This window comes from Labrus mixtus, unplaced genomic scaffold (genome assembly GCF_963584025.1).
Source record: "Labrus mixtus unplaced genomic scaffold, fLabMix1.1 SCAFFOLD_91, whole genome shotgun sequence".
NCBI lineage: Eukaryota > Metazoa > Chordata > Actinopteri > Labriformes > Labridae > Labrus > Labrus mixtus.
The window spans coordinates 113563-126062 of NW_026870348.1; the positions used below are offsets into that span (position 1 = coordinate 113563).

Below are 12500 nucleotides of genomic sequence, written 5' to 3' on the forward strand. Positions count from 1 at the left end.
TGTGTGTGTGTGTGTGAATGTGTGTGAATGGGAGACACTGAATGTGTGTGTGTGTGTGTGAATGTGTGTGAATGGGAGACACTGAATGTGTGTGTGTGTGTGTGTGTGTGCTGCCCCCTGCTGTCTCTTCAGGAACACTGCAAACAGAGGTATTAAAATCAGTGTGTGTTTGAACCTGTCAGACTTGGTGTGTAGTTATGATTTACACACTTTGTGTTCATTCAGTGAATATAAAACTAAAAGTCTCAGAGGCCTCATGCTGCTCCAGACAGTAGTGTCATGGGGGGGGAGGAGGTCTGAAGCCCCCACAGATGTAGAAAAGCAGAATAAAAAACTAACAGAAAATTTTAAACACTAAAGTGAATAATTTGAGCCTCAAACTGAACTTTGAATTTTAATTAAACATTTTTTTAATTTTGTTTTTTTAAAAGTGTAGTTCGCTCTGTTATTGGGCGGCTTCAGACCAATCAGAGAAGATGTGGTGGTGATGTCATCAGGCAGGTTATTTATGACCTATTTATCATGCTTTTAATAGAGCCACTTGTATGTGTGCGCACTGATGCTCTTTTACACAAATGAAGTTCCTAACAGATAAATAAAGTTATTTGAATTTGAATTGAAGCTACATGCATTTAATTTTCATCGGAGATGAAATCAAACGTTTGTCAGGGTGGGAATGTACGACACATTAGAGGATGTTGGACAGAGCAGTAACCGACAGACATCATCACATCTTTTTGTTTTCAAATGTGGGAGAAAATGTCGATGTTGAAGGAGTCTTACACTGAAAGAATGAAAATCATCGGAATCGGCTGAATAGTTGTTGGAAACATCGGTATCGTTATCGGCACTAAAGATGCATCTCCACCTCAACCCAAAGAAAGCTGTAAACGTCCAAAATATGTGAATTTGTTTGAATCATTTTATTTCAACATTGGCAGCAATAGACATCCATATTTAATTTACCATTTAGTAGTAGTTAAAAACATGATGTGGACGATTTCTACGCTCAGATATCGTGAGGAGGGACGTCCCAAAGACAGATCACTGAGATTATTCTAAGACATGTCGGGGTTTTCTCTTTCAATCAAAGGAAACTGAGATGAAAGTCAAAACGTGTTTCGCTGCAAAGTAAGAGGATGCAAACTCTGAAATCATAAACATTTGGTTTGAGTCATTTCGTCTGATCACCCCCTGGTCCAATCAGCAGACGTCTCAGAGCGGACGCCGCCGACTCGCCTCCAGAGAAGACTTATGAAGTCAAAAAAACAACAATAAAAAATAACAATATAAAACATTTAAGAAATAAAAAGCTTATTACAGAGATATGAACAGAAACAAAAACACTTCTCCAGTTAGAGTACCACTTCCTTAAATCTGGACACACCAGCTTACAATAAGAAGATTATTAACATTATTCTCATCAGTAATATCTTACAAAACCAAAATCAACAGTGCAATAAAAAGGTTTTTAACGCCTCGCTCGGCGGGAGAGAGAGAGAGACGACGAGGGGCGGGGCTTGGCGGAGAGGGAAGAAGGTTACATCCAAAAATAAGAAAAGGAAGGAGGGAAGGAGGGAAGGAAGGAAGGAAGGGAGGGAGTGAGGAAAGAGGGAACACGGAGGGGGACAAGCATTTCACAAGAGACGAGGGAGGGGGAGGAGCTTCTCAGGATTATAGAAATGTGAAATAATCGAGGGATGGGTCGGATGGAAATGTGGAGGTAGAGCGGGAAAAACAGAATCCAACAGAGGACGAGAAGGAGGGACAGGAAGCTATGAAGGCAAATATGTGGTTACAGGCGTAAAATGAGAGGAGAGGAGGATCATGGGAAATATATTAAAGGAAGAGATCCACAGAACAGGCTCAAGCTAACAGGCTAACTTCCTGTTTTCTACAGGTTCTGGTGAGGCTTAAAAGTCAAGATGGCCGACAGTTTGATGAACCGTTAGCTTCAGAGGTCGCTCTGTGGATCCGTAAGACGCACTGACGCCGCGGCTCCGTTCAGTATCAAACGCTCACACGACTGCTGGTCTTATTTACCGAGTCTCAATTCTCCGTTTTCATTTTATAACAAAATCTGCATTCAAAAGCAAAACTTTGCGTCTGCAGCACACAGGAATCTAACCAATCACAGCTCACCTCTTGCACATGAAGCAGGAAGCAGCTAGCACGGTGCTAATGGAGGCTGATGTTCCTTTTTGTCACCTCTTGTTTTTTTTAAGCGATGCGATCTCTTATTCTAATAATCGATGGCATCGAAAAGTACCGAAGCTTTAGGTGTGCAGGAGGCGAGAGAATCCTGCACGCCGTCCATAATGCCGGAGTCTGCGTGCAACTTTCTGATGATTCAAAACAAGAAATGATCCGATACTTGGTGCTCAGGATGTTATCAAAACATTCATGTTGTGTCATTTGGGTGAAATGCAGCAGGTAACTTTGGGTTTGTGTGCTTTGTGAGCGCTGGTTCACTCAAAACTACGGCGAGCACGGAGTCAGACACGCCCCCTCCGTAACACGCCAACGCGGCCGAGATTCATCCTCTCAAATCAAAGATCAGAGGATTAAGACGAGACGCGTCAGCTGGTCTGTTTAAAATGTTGTTCATGGAGACGATCCCAGAAGAAGAGCGATATTCATGTTTACGCAGTGATGTCATTGTCGTGGTTAAAGCGTGGCGTTCATCAGGAGGCGCTGCTTTAGTTCGATACTTCACGAGAATAAAAAAACTAAAGAACAGCCGTCAGTGCGTCTCGGGGGGGGGGGGGGGGGGGGTATATTTTAAGGATGGGGGAGATGATGGTGCGGGATGGGAGGGGTTTGATCAAAGAGCGAGTGTGTTTAAGTACAGGTGGGTGTGGCCTGTTCTGCTTGGGGGGCGTGTCTGTCTCTCAGGAACTCCTCTTAGTCCGGGAGTGTTGAATCAACCACTGAAGAGTGATGTCTGCAGAGAGAGAGAGGGGGGGGAGAGAGAGAGAGACACAGAGAGAGAGATGGAGAGGGAGAGAGAGACAGAGAGAGATGGAGAGGGAGAGAGAGAGACAGAGAGAGGGGGGGAAAGATAGAGAGAGAGAGAGAGAGAGGGGGGGAGAGAGAGAGAGAGAGAGAGAGAGAGAGAGAGACAGAGGGGGGGAGAGAGGGAGAGAGAGAGAGGGGGGGAGGGGGGGAAAGATAGAGAGAGAGAGAGAGAGAGGGGGGAGAGAGAGGGAGAGAGAGAGAGAGAGACAGAGGGGGGGAGAGAGGGAGAGAGAGAGAGGGGGGGAGAGAGAGAGAGAGAGAGGGGGGGAGAGAGAGAGAAAGAGAGTGGGATCATCAGCACAGACAGAGGGAAAAGAGTGAACGTGTGTGTGTGTGTGTGTGTGTGTGTGTGTGTGTGTGTGTGTGTGTGTGTGTGTGTGTGTGTGTGTGTGTGTGTGTGTGTGTGTGTGTGTCATACCGATGTTGTCTTTCTCCTTGCAGGAGATGGAGTAGCAGCAGATCTCTCTGTCCTGGATGGCCGACAGGTTCCTGATGAAGAACACAGAGAGGTTAACTTCAAACGTTCAGCCGTCAGATTTTAATAAAAAGGAGGAAAAATAACAATCACAGAAAGATCTGAAATAAATTATCTGTAGCATCGACTTACATCCTCTCTATGAGCTCCTTCTCATCCAGGGCTCCTGGTAGGTCCCTCTTGTTGCCCAGAACCAAAACCTGCAGACACACAGGTGAACACACATCAGCTGATCACATCACAGAACACAACAGCTGTCTAAACCAGAGGGCGGGGGGGGGGGGGGGGTTTCTAAAAGTTACAGAACAAAAAAAATAAAAATGTATAGACGACATCTGTGGCCTCATCTATGGCCTCCTCTGCACTCATAGTTTGGGATGTATTAAATAGTCTGTAGTTTTTACTGGCCAACAACTACACCACATGACAGTGCTGCTGACCGGCAACCAAGAGACACAGAAATGATTTAAACCAAACTCTGATGATAGAAGGAAGGCTGAAAAAGTGCAAATAATCTCTGTGACAGTAACTTCAGACTAAAAGAAACTGAAATGTTATTGAGCGCTGAAACACGAGCTGTTCTTCTTCTGGTGTTTTTAAAGAGTTTAAAGGTGACATGAACATGAAATGTTCTCGGGGGAAGCAAGGAGGCAATATCAGATTTGTGGTTTGATCCTCAGAGACTCGCACGTGACCGACTTTACAGGAAAGGGTCAAAGTCTGATGTAACTCTCAGGGGGTTAACTGTGTTCACTTTGTTTGTGTGAGTTTTATTTCAGGTGCATTTTCTCTGTTTTCACTCGCCCCTCATGAGTTGTTGATAGGATTTATAAAATCTGATTATTCTGTGTTTGGCAGGTTTGCTGCAGTTCAGCTGGTATTATTTGGATGAGTGAGCTCAGTCGTGTTAGTCGCTCTCTACTCTGGATCAGTCTGGTTCTTACAGGAATTCCCTGCAGCTGCGGTTTGTCCAGGAGGTTGTGGAGTTCGTTCTTGGAGGCTTCGATCTTCTCAGGGTCGGCTGCGTCCACCATGTAGCTGCAGAGGAAAGGAGAGGAAATGAGCTGTGCTTAACATTTTAAACCTTTTATCAGTAAATCATCTTGTTTCCTTTCATGCTGCATTTCAAATATAGACACAGACTTCCTCTACATGCATCACGCTCTGTCGCATGAACTGGACATCTGGGCTGGAGGAGAAGCTGGCAGAGCCTATCAGGATCATTTTACTACATTCAAACTGAACATGCAAACTACACGTCGCTGCTCTCTGTTCCATTAAAGTGACCTACATGCTCTCACCAGGATGACTGGGGTAAAACGACACAGCAGGACTGAGTTAGACTTCTCTCTGAAGATGTAAAGATTTCTTCACAGCATGATTCAAACAAACTCCTAAAAACAGGAATCTTTAAATATCTCTCTACCTCTCCTCTAAACGCAGAGCGATGACTGGAGGACAAACTAGCGTGACTTTCCTCTCTCTCGGCTCATTAATTCCTCTGAGGCCTCCTTCATGTTTTGACCCTGCGACCCGTTTAGGGGGGCGATCACCACAGTTTATGAATAAAGGACTTACACAATAGCGCTGACTCCTCGACAGTAACGCTCCCACATGCTCCTGAACCGAGGCTGACCGCCGATGTCCCACAACTGCAGACAGAGAGAGAGGTCAAAGTTCAGTTCAGTAAACTCTGGTGTGTAAACGGCTGTCAGTGCATATACTGATGTTATTTAAACATGGATATCTTAGGGCCTGTGTCCACCTTCGTCTTTTTTTTTTCTATTGTTCCCAATGAGGAGAGAGCGTTTGCAGCAGCAGGCTGCCGGTTACAGAAAATGGTCAGAACCCAGCGTCTTTTTACGAGCGCTCTGCCTTAGTTTGGGCCGCTCCGAGCTCTCAAGTTAAAAATCGTTTAATTTATCAGAAAGGCGCTGGTCACGTCACCAGCGCTCTTTTTAACCAACCAATCACGTAGTAGATTGGTCGGGTCCTTCCTCCGTGTCTGATCCGAGCAGTAGGGGGACAAACATCCTCCGTTTGATATTCGTAGTGAAGGGAAAAAAACAATCTCAAATATAAAACATTCAGTAAAAAGCGTGTCGGCCATACAGCGGCCGTTGTCAACAGACTGTTGTCATAGAGACGGGAGGGAAGTGCAACGCACAACGCTTCATCAAAACACAGCAGAGGGCACATCCAGCGCTCTTCTGCCCCCCAAAAAACCGGCATGTGGACGCAGAGCCTTAGAGCATAAAAATGGATATAAAAACATTAAAATTGCGTTCCAGAGCTTTGGCGCCGCTCCTGAAAAGGCTCGGTGACCTCACCCTCGACCTTGGGCCAGTCAGAAGCATCTGATCTGTTGATCTGAATGTCTGTGATGAAAGAAGTGGTTTTGAAAGGTCAGCGAGATGGGAAGGAGCCAGCCTGTTTAAAGATTTATAAGTCAGTAATAAAATCTTAAAATCAATTCTTAAACACACAGGGAGCCGGTGAAGAGATGTGCTCATGTTTGAGTTCACCAGTTAATAGACGAGCTGCAGCGTTTTGAACAATAATAATCAAGACGTGTGGTAATAAAAGCGTGGACAACCTTCTCAAAATCAAGTACAGATCAAAAGGACTTAATCTTTGATATAAGACAGAGTTGATAAAAGTTAGATCTCAGGACCGAGTTTATCTGCTAGTCCATTTTAAGCTATTTGTCCATTATGACCTCCAGATTTTTTTACGGAGGGTTTGAGGAAGGATTTGAGGGGGGAGAGGTCCATACCTGCATCTTTACCACCTCCACTGGGCCCAAAAAGAATGACCTCTATCTTGCTCTCATTGAGCTTGAGAAAATCCAACGCCATCCAGGCTGTAACATCTTTCAATCTACCAGTGGGCCCGAGGGGTTAGTGGATTTAATTTTCAAGGGCACGTTAAGCAGCGTGTCATCGGCACTGAAATGAAAAGACACTCCGTACTTTGTAAGAATGGACCCCTGGGGAAGCTTATACGAAGAGAATAGGAAAGGACCCAGTATGGAGCCTTGGGGGACTCCACATGGAAGAGGGGCCGAGGAGGATATGTGCTGTCCCCAGGGCAGACAGAGAATCTTAAAAACCTTTATAAGTGCATAAAATCGTTGTAGACCTAATTAACTTTTCACAAGAGGTTTTAATGATTTAAGGAATACGAAGCATTTGAAGAACCAATGAGGGCAGGAGGGTTTTAAATTCAGAGTTGTAATTCAGCGTATAGGAGCTTTAAAAAAGATTTCATAAACTAGAATGACTCATTTTTAAAAAAAATAGGATTTAATACACCTTATTATCTTGTTGGGTAAATTTGTATTGGCCTCAAAGTGCTGCCAAACATTCAGCTGCTTCCTCTGTGATGAAATACATTTTATAAGCAGATCTGGAACAAGCAGGGAATCAAACTACCAACCTTGATGGTGACGTTGCCTTTAGTGATCTTCCTCATGTTGAACCCGACTGTTGGAATCATGTCTTCGCTGAACTGTCCGGACTAAAAAACACACAAAAACACAAGTTTACACACACACACACACACAGATGCTGTGTGATACTTACACACTGTTTAGACATTTGTATATTTACATATTCTGTCTTTTTAACATTAAATTGATATCATAATGTGTTGAACACAGAATCTTCTGTCTGCACAACTAATGTACCTTTTTAAGTCCCAATAAAGACTGAAACCTTGATTTGTTTCAGGGGGAAAGGAGGTATAATAACACAGTTTTAGTAAAACTACATATTGGGGTGGTCTGTAGGGACTTGGTTTGGGAATAAAGTCCCCGTACGGAAGTGTGGAAGTTGGTCTGGTAGCTGGAGAGGTGCCAGTCCACTTCCTGAGCACTGCCCATGAGCAAGGCCCCAGCTGAGGGCAGCCCCCTCACTCTGACATCTCTCCATCAGTGCATGTCCACAGGATGGAGGGTAAAAGGAGGAATAATAATACAGATTTTGAATAAACTACATTTTTAACATGAATTTCTTGTTTACATAATGATCCGCTCCGTCACGTGACCTCTGAACCGAATATTTTGACCTTAATTAGGTTGTGAACATGTTGTTAACACGAACAGGCCTCCACACACCTGCTGAGGAGGGTCTGAACATCCACCTGTGAAAGCTGCTCTACTTCATGTATGTTCCCCTCTGTGTGTTAATCAGAGTGAGGATTCAGCTAACAGTCATTACAGCTTCAACATGTGTTGAATCACATCGACTGGTTCCTCCCGGAGCTAACAGCTGACCTCATCACCGCAGGGTAACAATGGATGATGCTAACTGACAGCTAGCACATGAAGCTCACCGCTATCACGTTGACGAAGGTGGTCTTCCCGGAGTACTGCAGCCCCACCAGGGTCAGCTCCATCTCCTCCTTCCAGAACAGCGCCTTGAACCAGTCCAGCAGTTTGTTGATTAGCGCTATCATCTTCGTCGTCTGATGCTAATGCTGCTAACGGCTAGGTGGCTGTGCTAGCTAGCTAGCTGGCTAACGCCCCGGTTGTCTTTTTTTTTTAATTTGGAGGCTGACAGTCACTATGACAACCACGGACGGTAACCGGGAAACGGCGTCACCGGTAGACTGTGTAAGAACCGAGATGAATACTCAATAAGTCGGCGTTTCCTGGCGTTAATGTCCGCTGTGTGTTTTCGGCTTTCTCTGATGTTTACTAGCTACGCCTTTTGATTTTTAACGACCGTCAAGTCCGACATCATAACATCAAACCACATCCGGATCAGCCTTTCAAAATAAAACACGAAAGGGACTACTTTACGTAAAATAAATAATCAAGATTAACACGAATACTATTTTTAAGAGGTAAAATGCTGTAATGTTTAACAGTCTTTGACTTTCACATCTACATTTATATTTTATTTCGGTTTGTTTTTTAAAATGTTGTTTAATATGTGACCGGATGTTTGAGTTCTTCTTCCTGTTTGGGCGGGGTGGCTGGAGGAAGCGGAAGAAAAAGAGCAAAGACGAAACACACACACAGAGGCAAATACAAATGTAATAATAAAACACTGCCATCTGTCGTAAACACATGGTACTCACAAAATAATAATAAATAAAGTATTATTATTATTATTCATTAAACTCCCAGACATGCTGAATTTTAATGTCTTGCTCATTGCACACTGCACTTTAACTTTTATCACGTTTATCTGGATGCTGGAGCATCTCTGCTGGGCTTTCATGTTTTATGTATAATGCACCTAATGTTGGTTGGATTGTTTAGTTAGTGTTGTTTATGTATTGTACGTCTCTGGCTGCAAATGAATTTCCCTGTGGCGACAATAAAGATACCTTTGACCTTTGACCCTTTGACCCCTTTTTCATCTGAAAACCTCTGTATGTGAGTATTAAGTAGTGTTGTTGATCAATTAAGGTCCAAATCTCAACATTTGAGTTCAATGAAATGTATTAAAATTCGACATATTGTTAGAAATATAATTAGTGACTGCCCTCTACAGGTTGAAACTGGCTACTGCAGTTGAATTTTTCTATTCTGATCTGGAGGCAGGTAACGTTTGTGGTGCCAACGTTCATCAGTTCATCTGTGTTTCATACAGTCTACGTTTTAAAAGATACAGAAGATGTTAATAATAAATATAAAAGAAAAAAAAGATTTTAAAAAATGACAGAAGAAACAACATTCAGCAGGTTTATTCATAATAAGAGCTGCAGCCTCATTAACGTCCTTTAACACATCTTTTAAATAAAAACCTGAACACCTCACTCTCTCCTGATGACTGACCCGTCTGCAGACTTTAAAGGATCAGTTCATCCAAACGATTTAAAACATTCAAGCTGAAACAATTCTTCTTTTTCTTTAAGTAAATATACCAAAAACATCCTCTGGTTTTGTTTCCCCCATGTTTGGATCTTCTGCTTCGGTTCTCTTGGTTTCTGATGTGTTGGTTTTCCTCTCGGACCCAAAGACCCCGTTATTCTGTCATTTTGTGTTTTTTAAACTTCTCACCCTGCTGGTTCTCCAAATCCTCCGTCTGTAAGTCCATCAGATCTCTGGGTTTGACTGCTGGTGTCTGTTTGCTGTCGTTCGTACCACTTGGTTCTGTCTTCCTGGTCCTGTTAATATTCTTTTTTACATGCTGCTGGTTCTGATGCCTCACAGGTTTCTTTAGCTCCGTACTGGGCTTTGCTGGTTCTCCAGGATCTGCGTGGTCTCAGTTCTTCTGTCTCTGCGTGTCGTCCAGCTGAAGGTTCTGCAGCTGAAGGCTGACCGGTTCCTCTGGACTCTGATGGTTCTGTGGCAGTGTGATGGGCTGGTTCTGGGTTTGGTTCTGCTCCTGGTGAAAAGAGAAAACTGAGTTATATTTTTTCTCAAACAGAGTCTGGAGCTACGCTTTTGTGCTGTTCGGTTTGATCCCAGTCGGACTAACGTGTGTACAGATCCAGTTGGACCAACAGAGTAAATCCACTTTTTTAAAAGTTATGTAAATGTACTGATGTCAGAGGAGGGCTGTACCATCTGATTCCCCCTCTGGGATTACTGACCTACCCACGACAAACCCCCCTACCAACTTTATTTAAACCTGTCTGAACCAGGTCTGGACAAGGTTTCAGACTAACTAACACGTCAAAGGTCCAGTTTATTTAACCTGCAGTGCACCTTTACCTGTTTGTGTTGGAGCTGGGAGCTGTACTGGGCCAGTGTGGAGTACAGGAACTGGTACTGCTCTGTGGTCTGGATCATACCACCCCTGCACAGGACGGGGGGGGTTGAGCAGTTAAAGATTAAAAATGTGGAAAAAATGCTTTTACACAACTGAGAGAGAGAGAAGAGGGGATTGTTATGACGCACCTGTCGAGTCGGAGCTGACACACCGTCTCCAGGATGTCCACCTGACCCGTGTCTCTGAGCTGCTGACAGCCGATACTGCTGACGATAAAACAGCCCGTCCTCCCGATCCCTGCACTGAGAGGAGGACGAGCACACAGTCACTTCTTTTTACCATCAAGAGCACTGACTTTACAAAAAGATAGATTGTATGTGAGGCCCTGTTGTCTCCCTCTCTGGTCCTCCCTCCATCCTCCCTCCTCCCTCCTCCCTCTCTCCTCCCTCCTCCCTCCTCCCTCCTCCCTCTCTCCTCCCTCTCTCCTCCCTCCTCCCTCCTCTCTCCCTCCTCCCTCTCTCCTCCCTCCTCCCTCCTCCCTCCTCTCTCCTCCCTCCTCTCTCCTCCCTCCTCTCTCCCTCCTCCCTTCTCCCTCCTCCCTCTCTCCTCCCTCCTCCCTCCTCCCTCCTCTCTCCTCCCTCCTCCCTCTCTCCTCCCTCCCTCCTCCCTCTCTCCTCCCTCCCTCCTCCTCCCTCCTCTCTCCTCTCTCCTCCCTCCTCCCTCCTCCCTCCTCTCTCCTCCCTCCTCTCTCCTCCCTCCTCTCTCCCTCCTCCCTTCTCCCTCCTCCCTCTCTCCTCCCTCCTCCCTCCTCCCTCCTCTCTCCTCCCTCCTCCCTCTCTCCTCCCTCCCTCTCTCCTCCCTCCCTCCTCCTCCCTCCTCTCTCCTCCCTCCTCCCTCCTCCCTCCTCCCTCCTCTCTCCTCTCACCTCCCTCCTCCTCCCTCCTCTCTCTCCTCCCTCCTCCCTCCTCTCTCTCCTCCCTCAGCCTGCAGCACACCTGAGCAGGAGGGGGATTAAGAGGAGCAGGTAGAGGAGAGAGGTGGGGAACACACACTCTAAATGTTTTCAGCCTTGGGGTTATTATTTCGGTTATGGGGGCATCTAGTCTCCTCATGTGTCTCTCAAGTGAAGGCAGAATACCCCCCTGAACAAGTCGTAATTCAGGTTCCCAGTGTAGCAACCTTGTCAATCCCAGGTAGCCCCGCCTTGACTCCTCCCATCTTTCTGGTCTATGATTTACTAAATGAACATCATGCTGTGTTGAAGAAGACTGACACTAAAGATTAAGATCATAAACTTTTTTTTTACTGAGAGAATAAACCGAATGAGGAGGAACATTTCATCATAAACTTAAGAAACTTAACAACTCCAACAATCCTCCATGAATCTAAAGGAAGCAAAGACATGAATGTTTATTATTAACCAACCTGCAGTGCACGATGATTGGTCCAGGGCCTGGGACGTCGTCTGTGATTGGCTGAGAGCTGGGTGGAGGGAGGAGAGACTTTCTGTATATCTCCACCTCCTCCACCAGTCTCAGCAGAGGAGCGGTGCATTGTGGGATGTGGTGGTCAGGCCAAGAGGTGAACCAGTAGTGTCTGACGTGACGACGTTCTGCACACAGCTGCAAACACAGACAGACACACACACACACACACACACACACACACACACACGCACGTATTTTACGACAGTGCAGTTGCACTCAGAGACCTTTGGTGGGCGCCAAAGTGCACCGAACTAAATGACTAAATATTGCTGCTTTAAGTACCCAAAGAAAAAATACTGATCGTGCACATTGGCTCATATCTGAATAATTGGTTTTATACTCTGGATTACAGCGATCGCTTAGAACTCAAACTTCGATTTAGTTTGTTTTTAATTTGAAATTATTAGTAAATTAAGTAAATAAATATAGTGGAGAGGATAAAGAAGGCAGCAGAATCATTAAACTCTCATAATAATATAGCTGTGCGTGTAAAAATATACTGAAGTACATTTTCTGTACCTGGATCTCCATGTCAGTGACAGTGAACCCATCTTTCTCTCGGCTGTCGGTCACTCTCAGGACAAATCTCCCAAATTGACTGGTGTTCCCCCCCTCCTCCTCCTCATCTTCTTCCTCCTCCTTCAACCTCCTCCTCCTCCTCCTCTCCCTCGGCTGTGGCCAGTACAGCTCACATTTCTGAAATGAAACAGAGGAGTTCAGCATCTGCAGTCAAAAAGGAGCTAAGGAGAAGAGGGACAGTCCTCCTCACCTCGTTGTTCTCCTTGAGTCTGGTAACCATGACGATGATGCTGCTCCTCTCCTGCCACACCATGTCCCAGAAGTCCCCGACAG

The 12500-nt window shown here is 45.2% G+C and overlaps 2 protein-coding genes across 5 annotated transcripts in view; both read right to left on the reverse strand.

The window, feature by feature from the left end:
• Nucleotides 1-910: 910 nt before the first annotated feature.
• LOC132970501 (ADP-ribosylation factor-like protein 8A) lies at nucleotides 911-8239 on the reverse strand. Its single transcript, XM_061034445.1, has 7 exons — nucleotides 7829-8239; nucleotides 6932-7012; nucleotides 5072-5145; nucleotides 4438-4531; nucleotides 3626-3693; nucleotides 3437-3507; nucleotides 911-2944 (listed from the first exon to the last, which is right to left on the reverse strand). The coding sequence occupies exons 1-7, from the start codon at nucleotides 7949-7951 to the stop codon at nucleotides 2892-2894; spliced, it is 564 nt and encodes a 187-aa protein (XP_060890428.1). The 5' UTR covers nucleotides 7952-8239; the 3' UTR covers nucleotides 911-2891.
• A 935-nt stretch (nucleotides 8240-9174) lies between these two features.
• LOC132970502 (tyrosine-protein phosphatase non-receptor type 7-like) overlaps nucleotides 9175-12500 on the reverse strand; it is a 15205-nt gene continuing 11879 nt past the window's right edge. For all 4 annotated transcript variants that reach the window (XM_061034447.1, XM_061034446.1, XM_061034449.1 and 1 more), the window contains 6 exons: nucleotides 12418-12500; nucleotides 12168-12344; nucleotides 11587-11783; nucleotides 10350-10463; nucleotides 10164-10248; nucleotides 9175-9834 (listed from right to left, as the gene is read on the reverse strand). The exon at nucleotides 12418-12500 is cut by the window's right edge and continues 55 nt beyond it. In XM_061034447.1, the coding sequence (XP_060890430.1) occupies nucleotides 9712-9834; nucleotides 10164-10248; nucleotides 10350-10463; nucleotides 11587-11783; nucleotides 12168-12344; nucleotides 12418-12500 (779 nt within the window). In that variant the 3' untranslated portion in view covers nucleotides 9175-9711. The remainder of the gene's footprint in view (nucleotides 9835-10163; nucleotides 10249-10349; nucleotides 10464-11586; nucleotides 11784-12167; nucleotides 12345-12417) is intronic.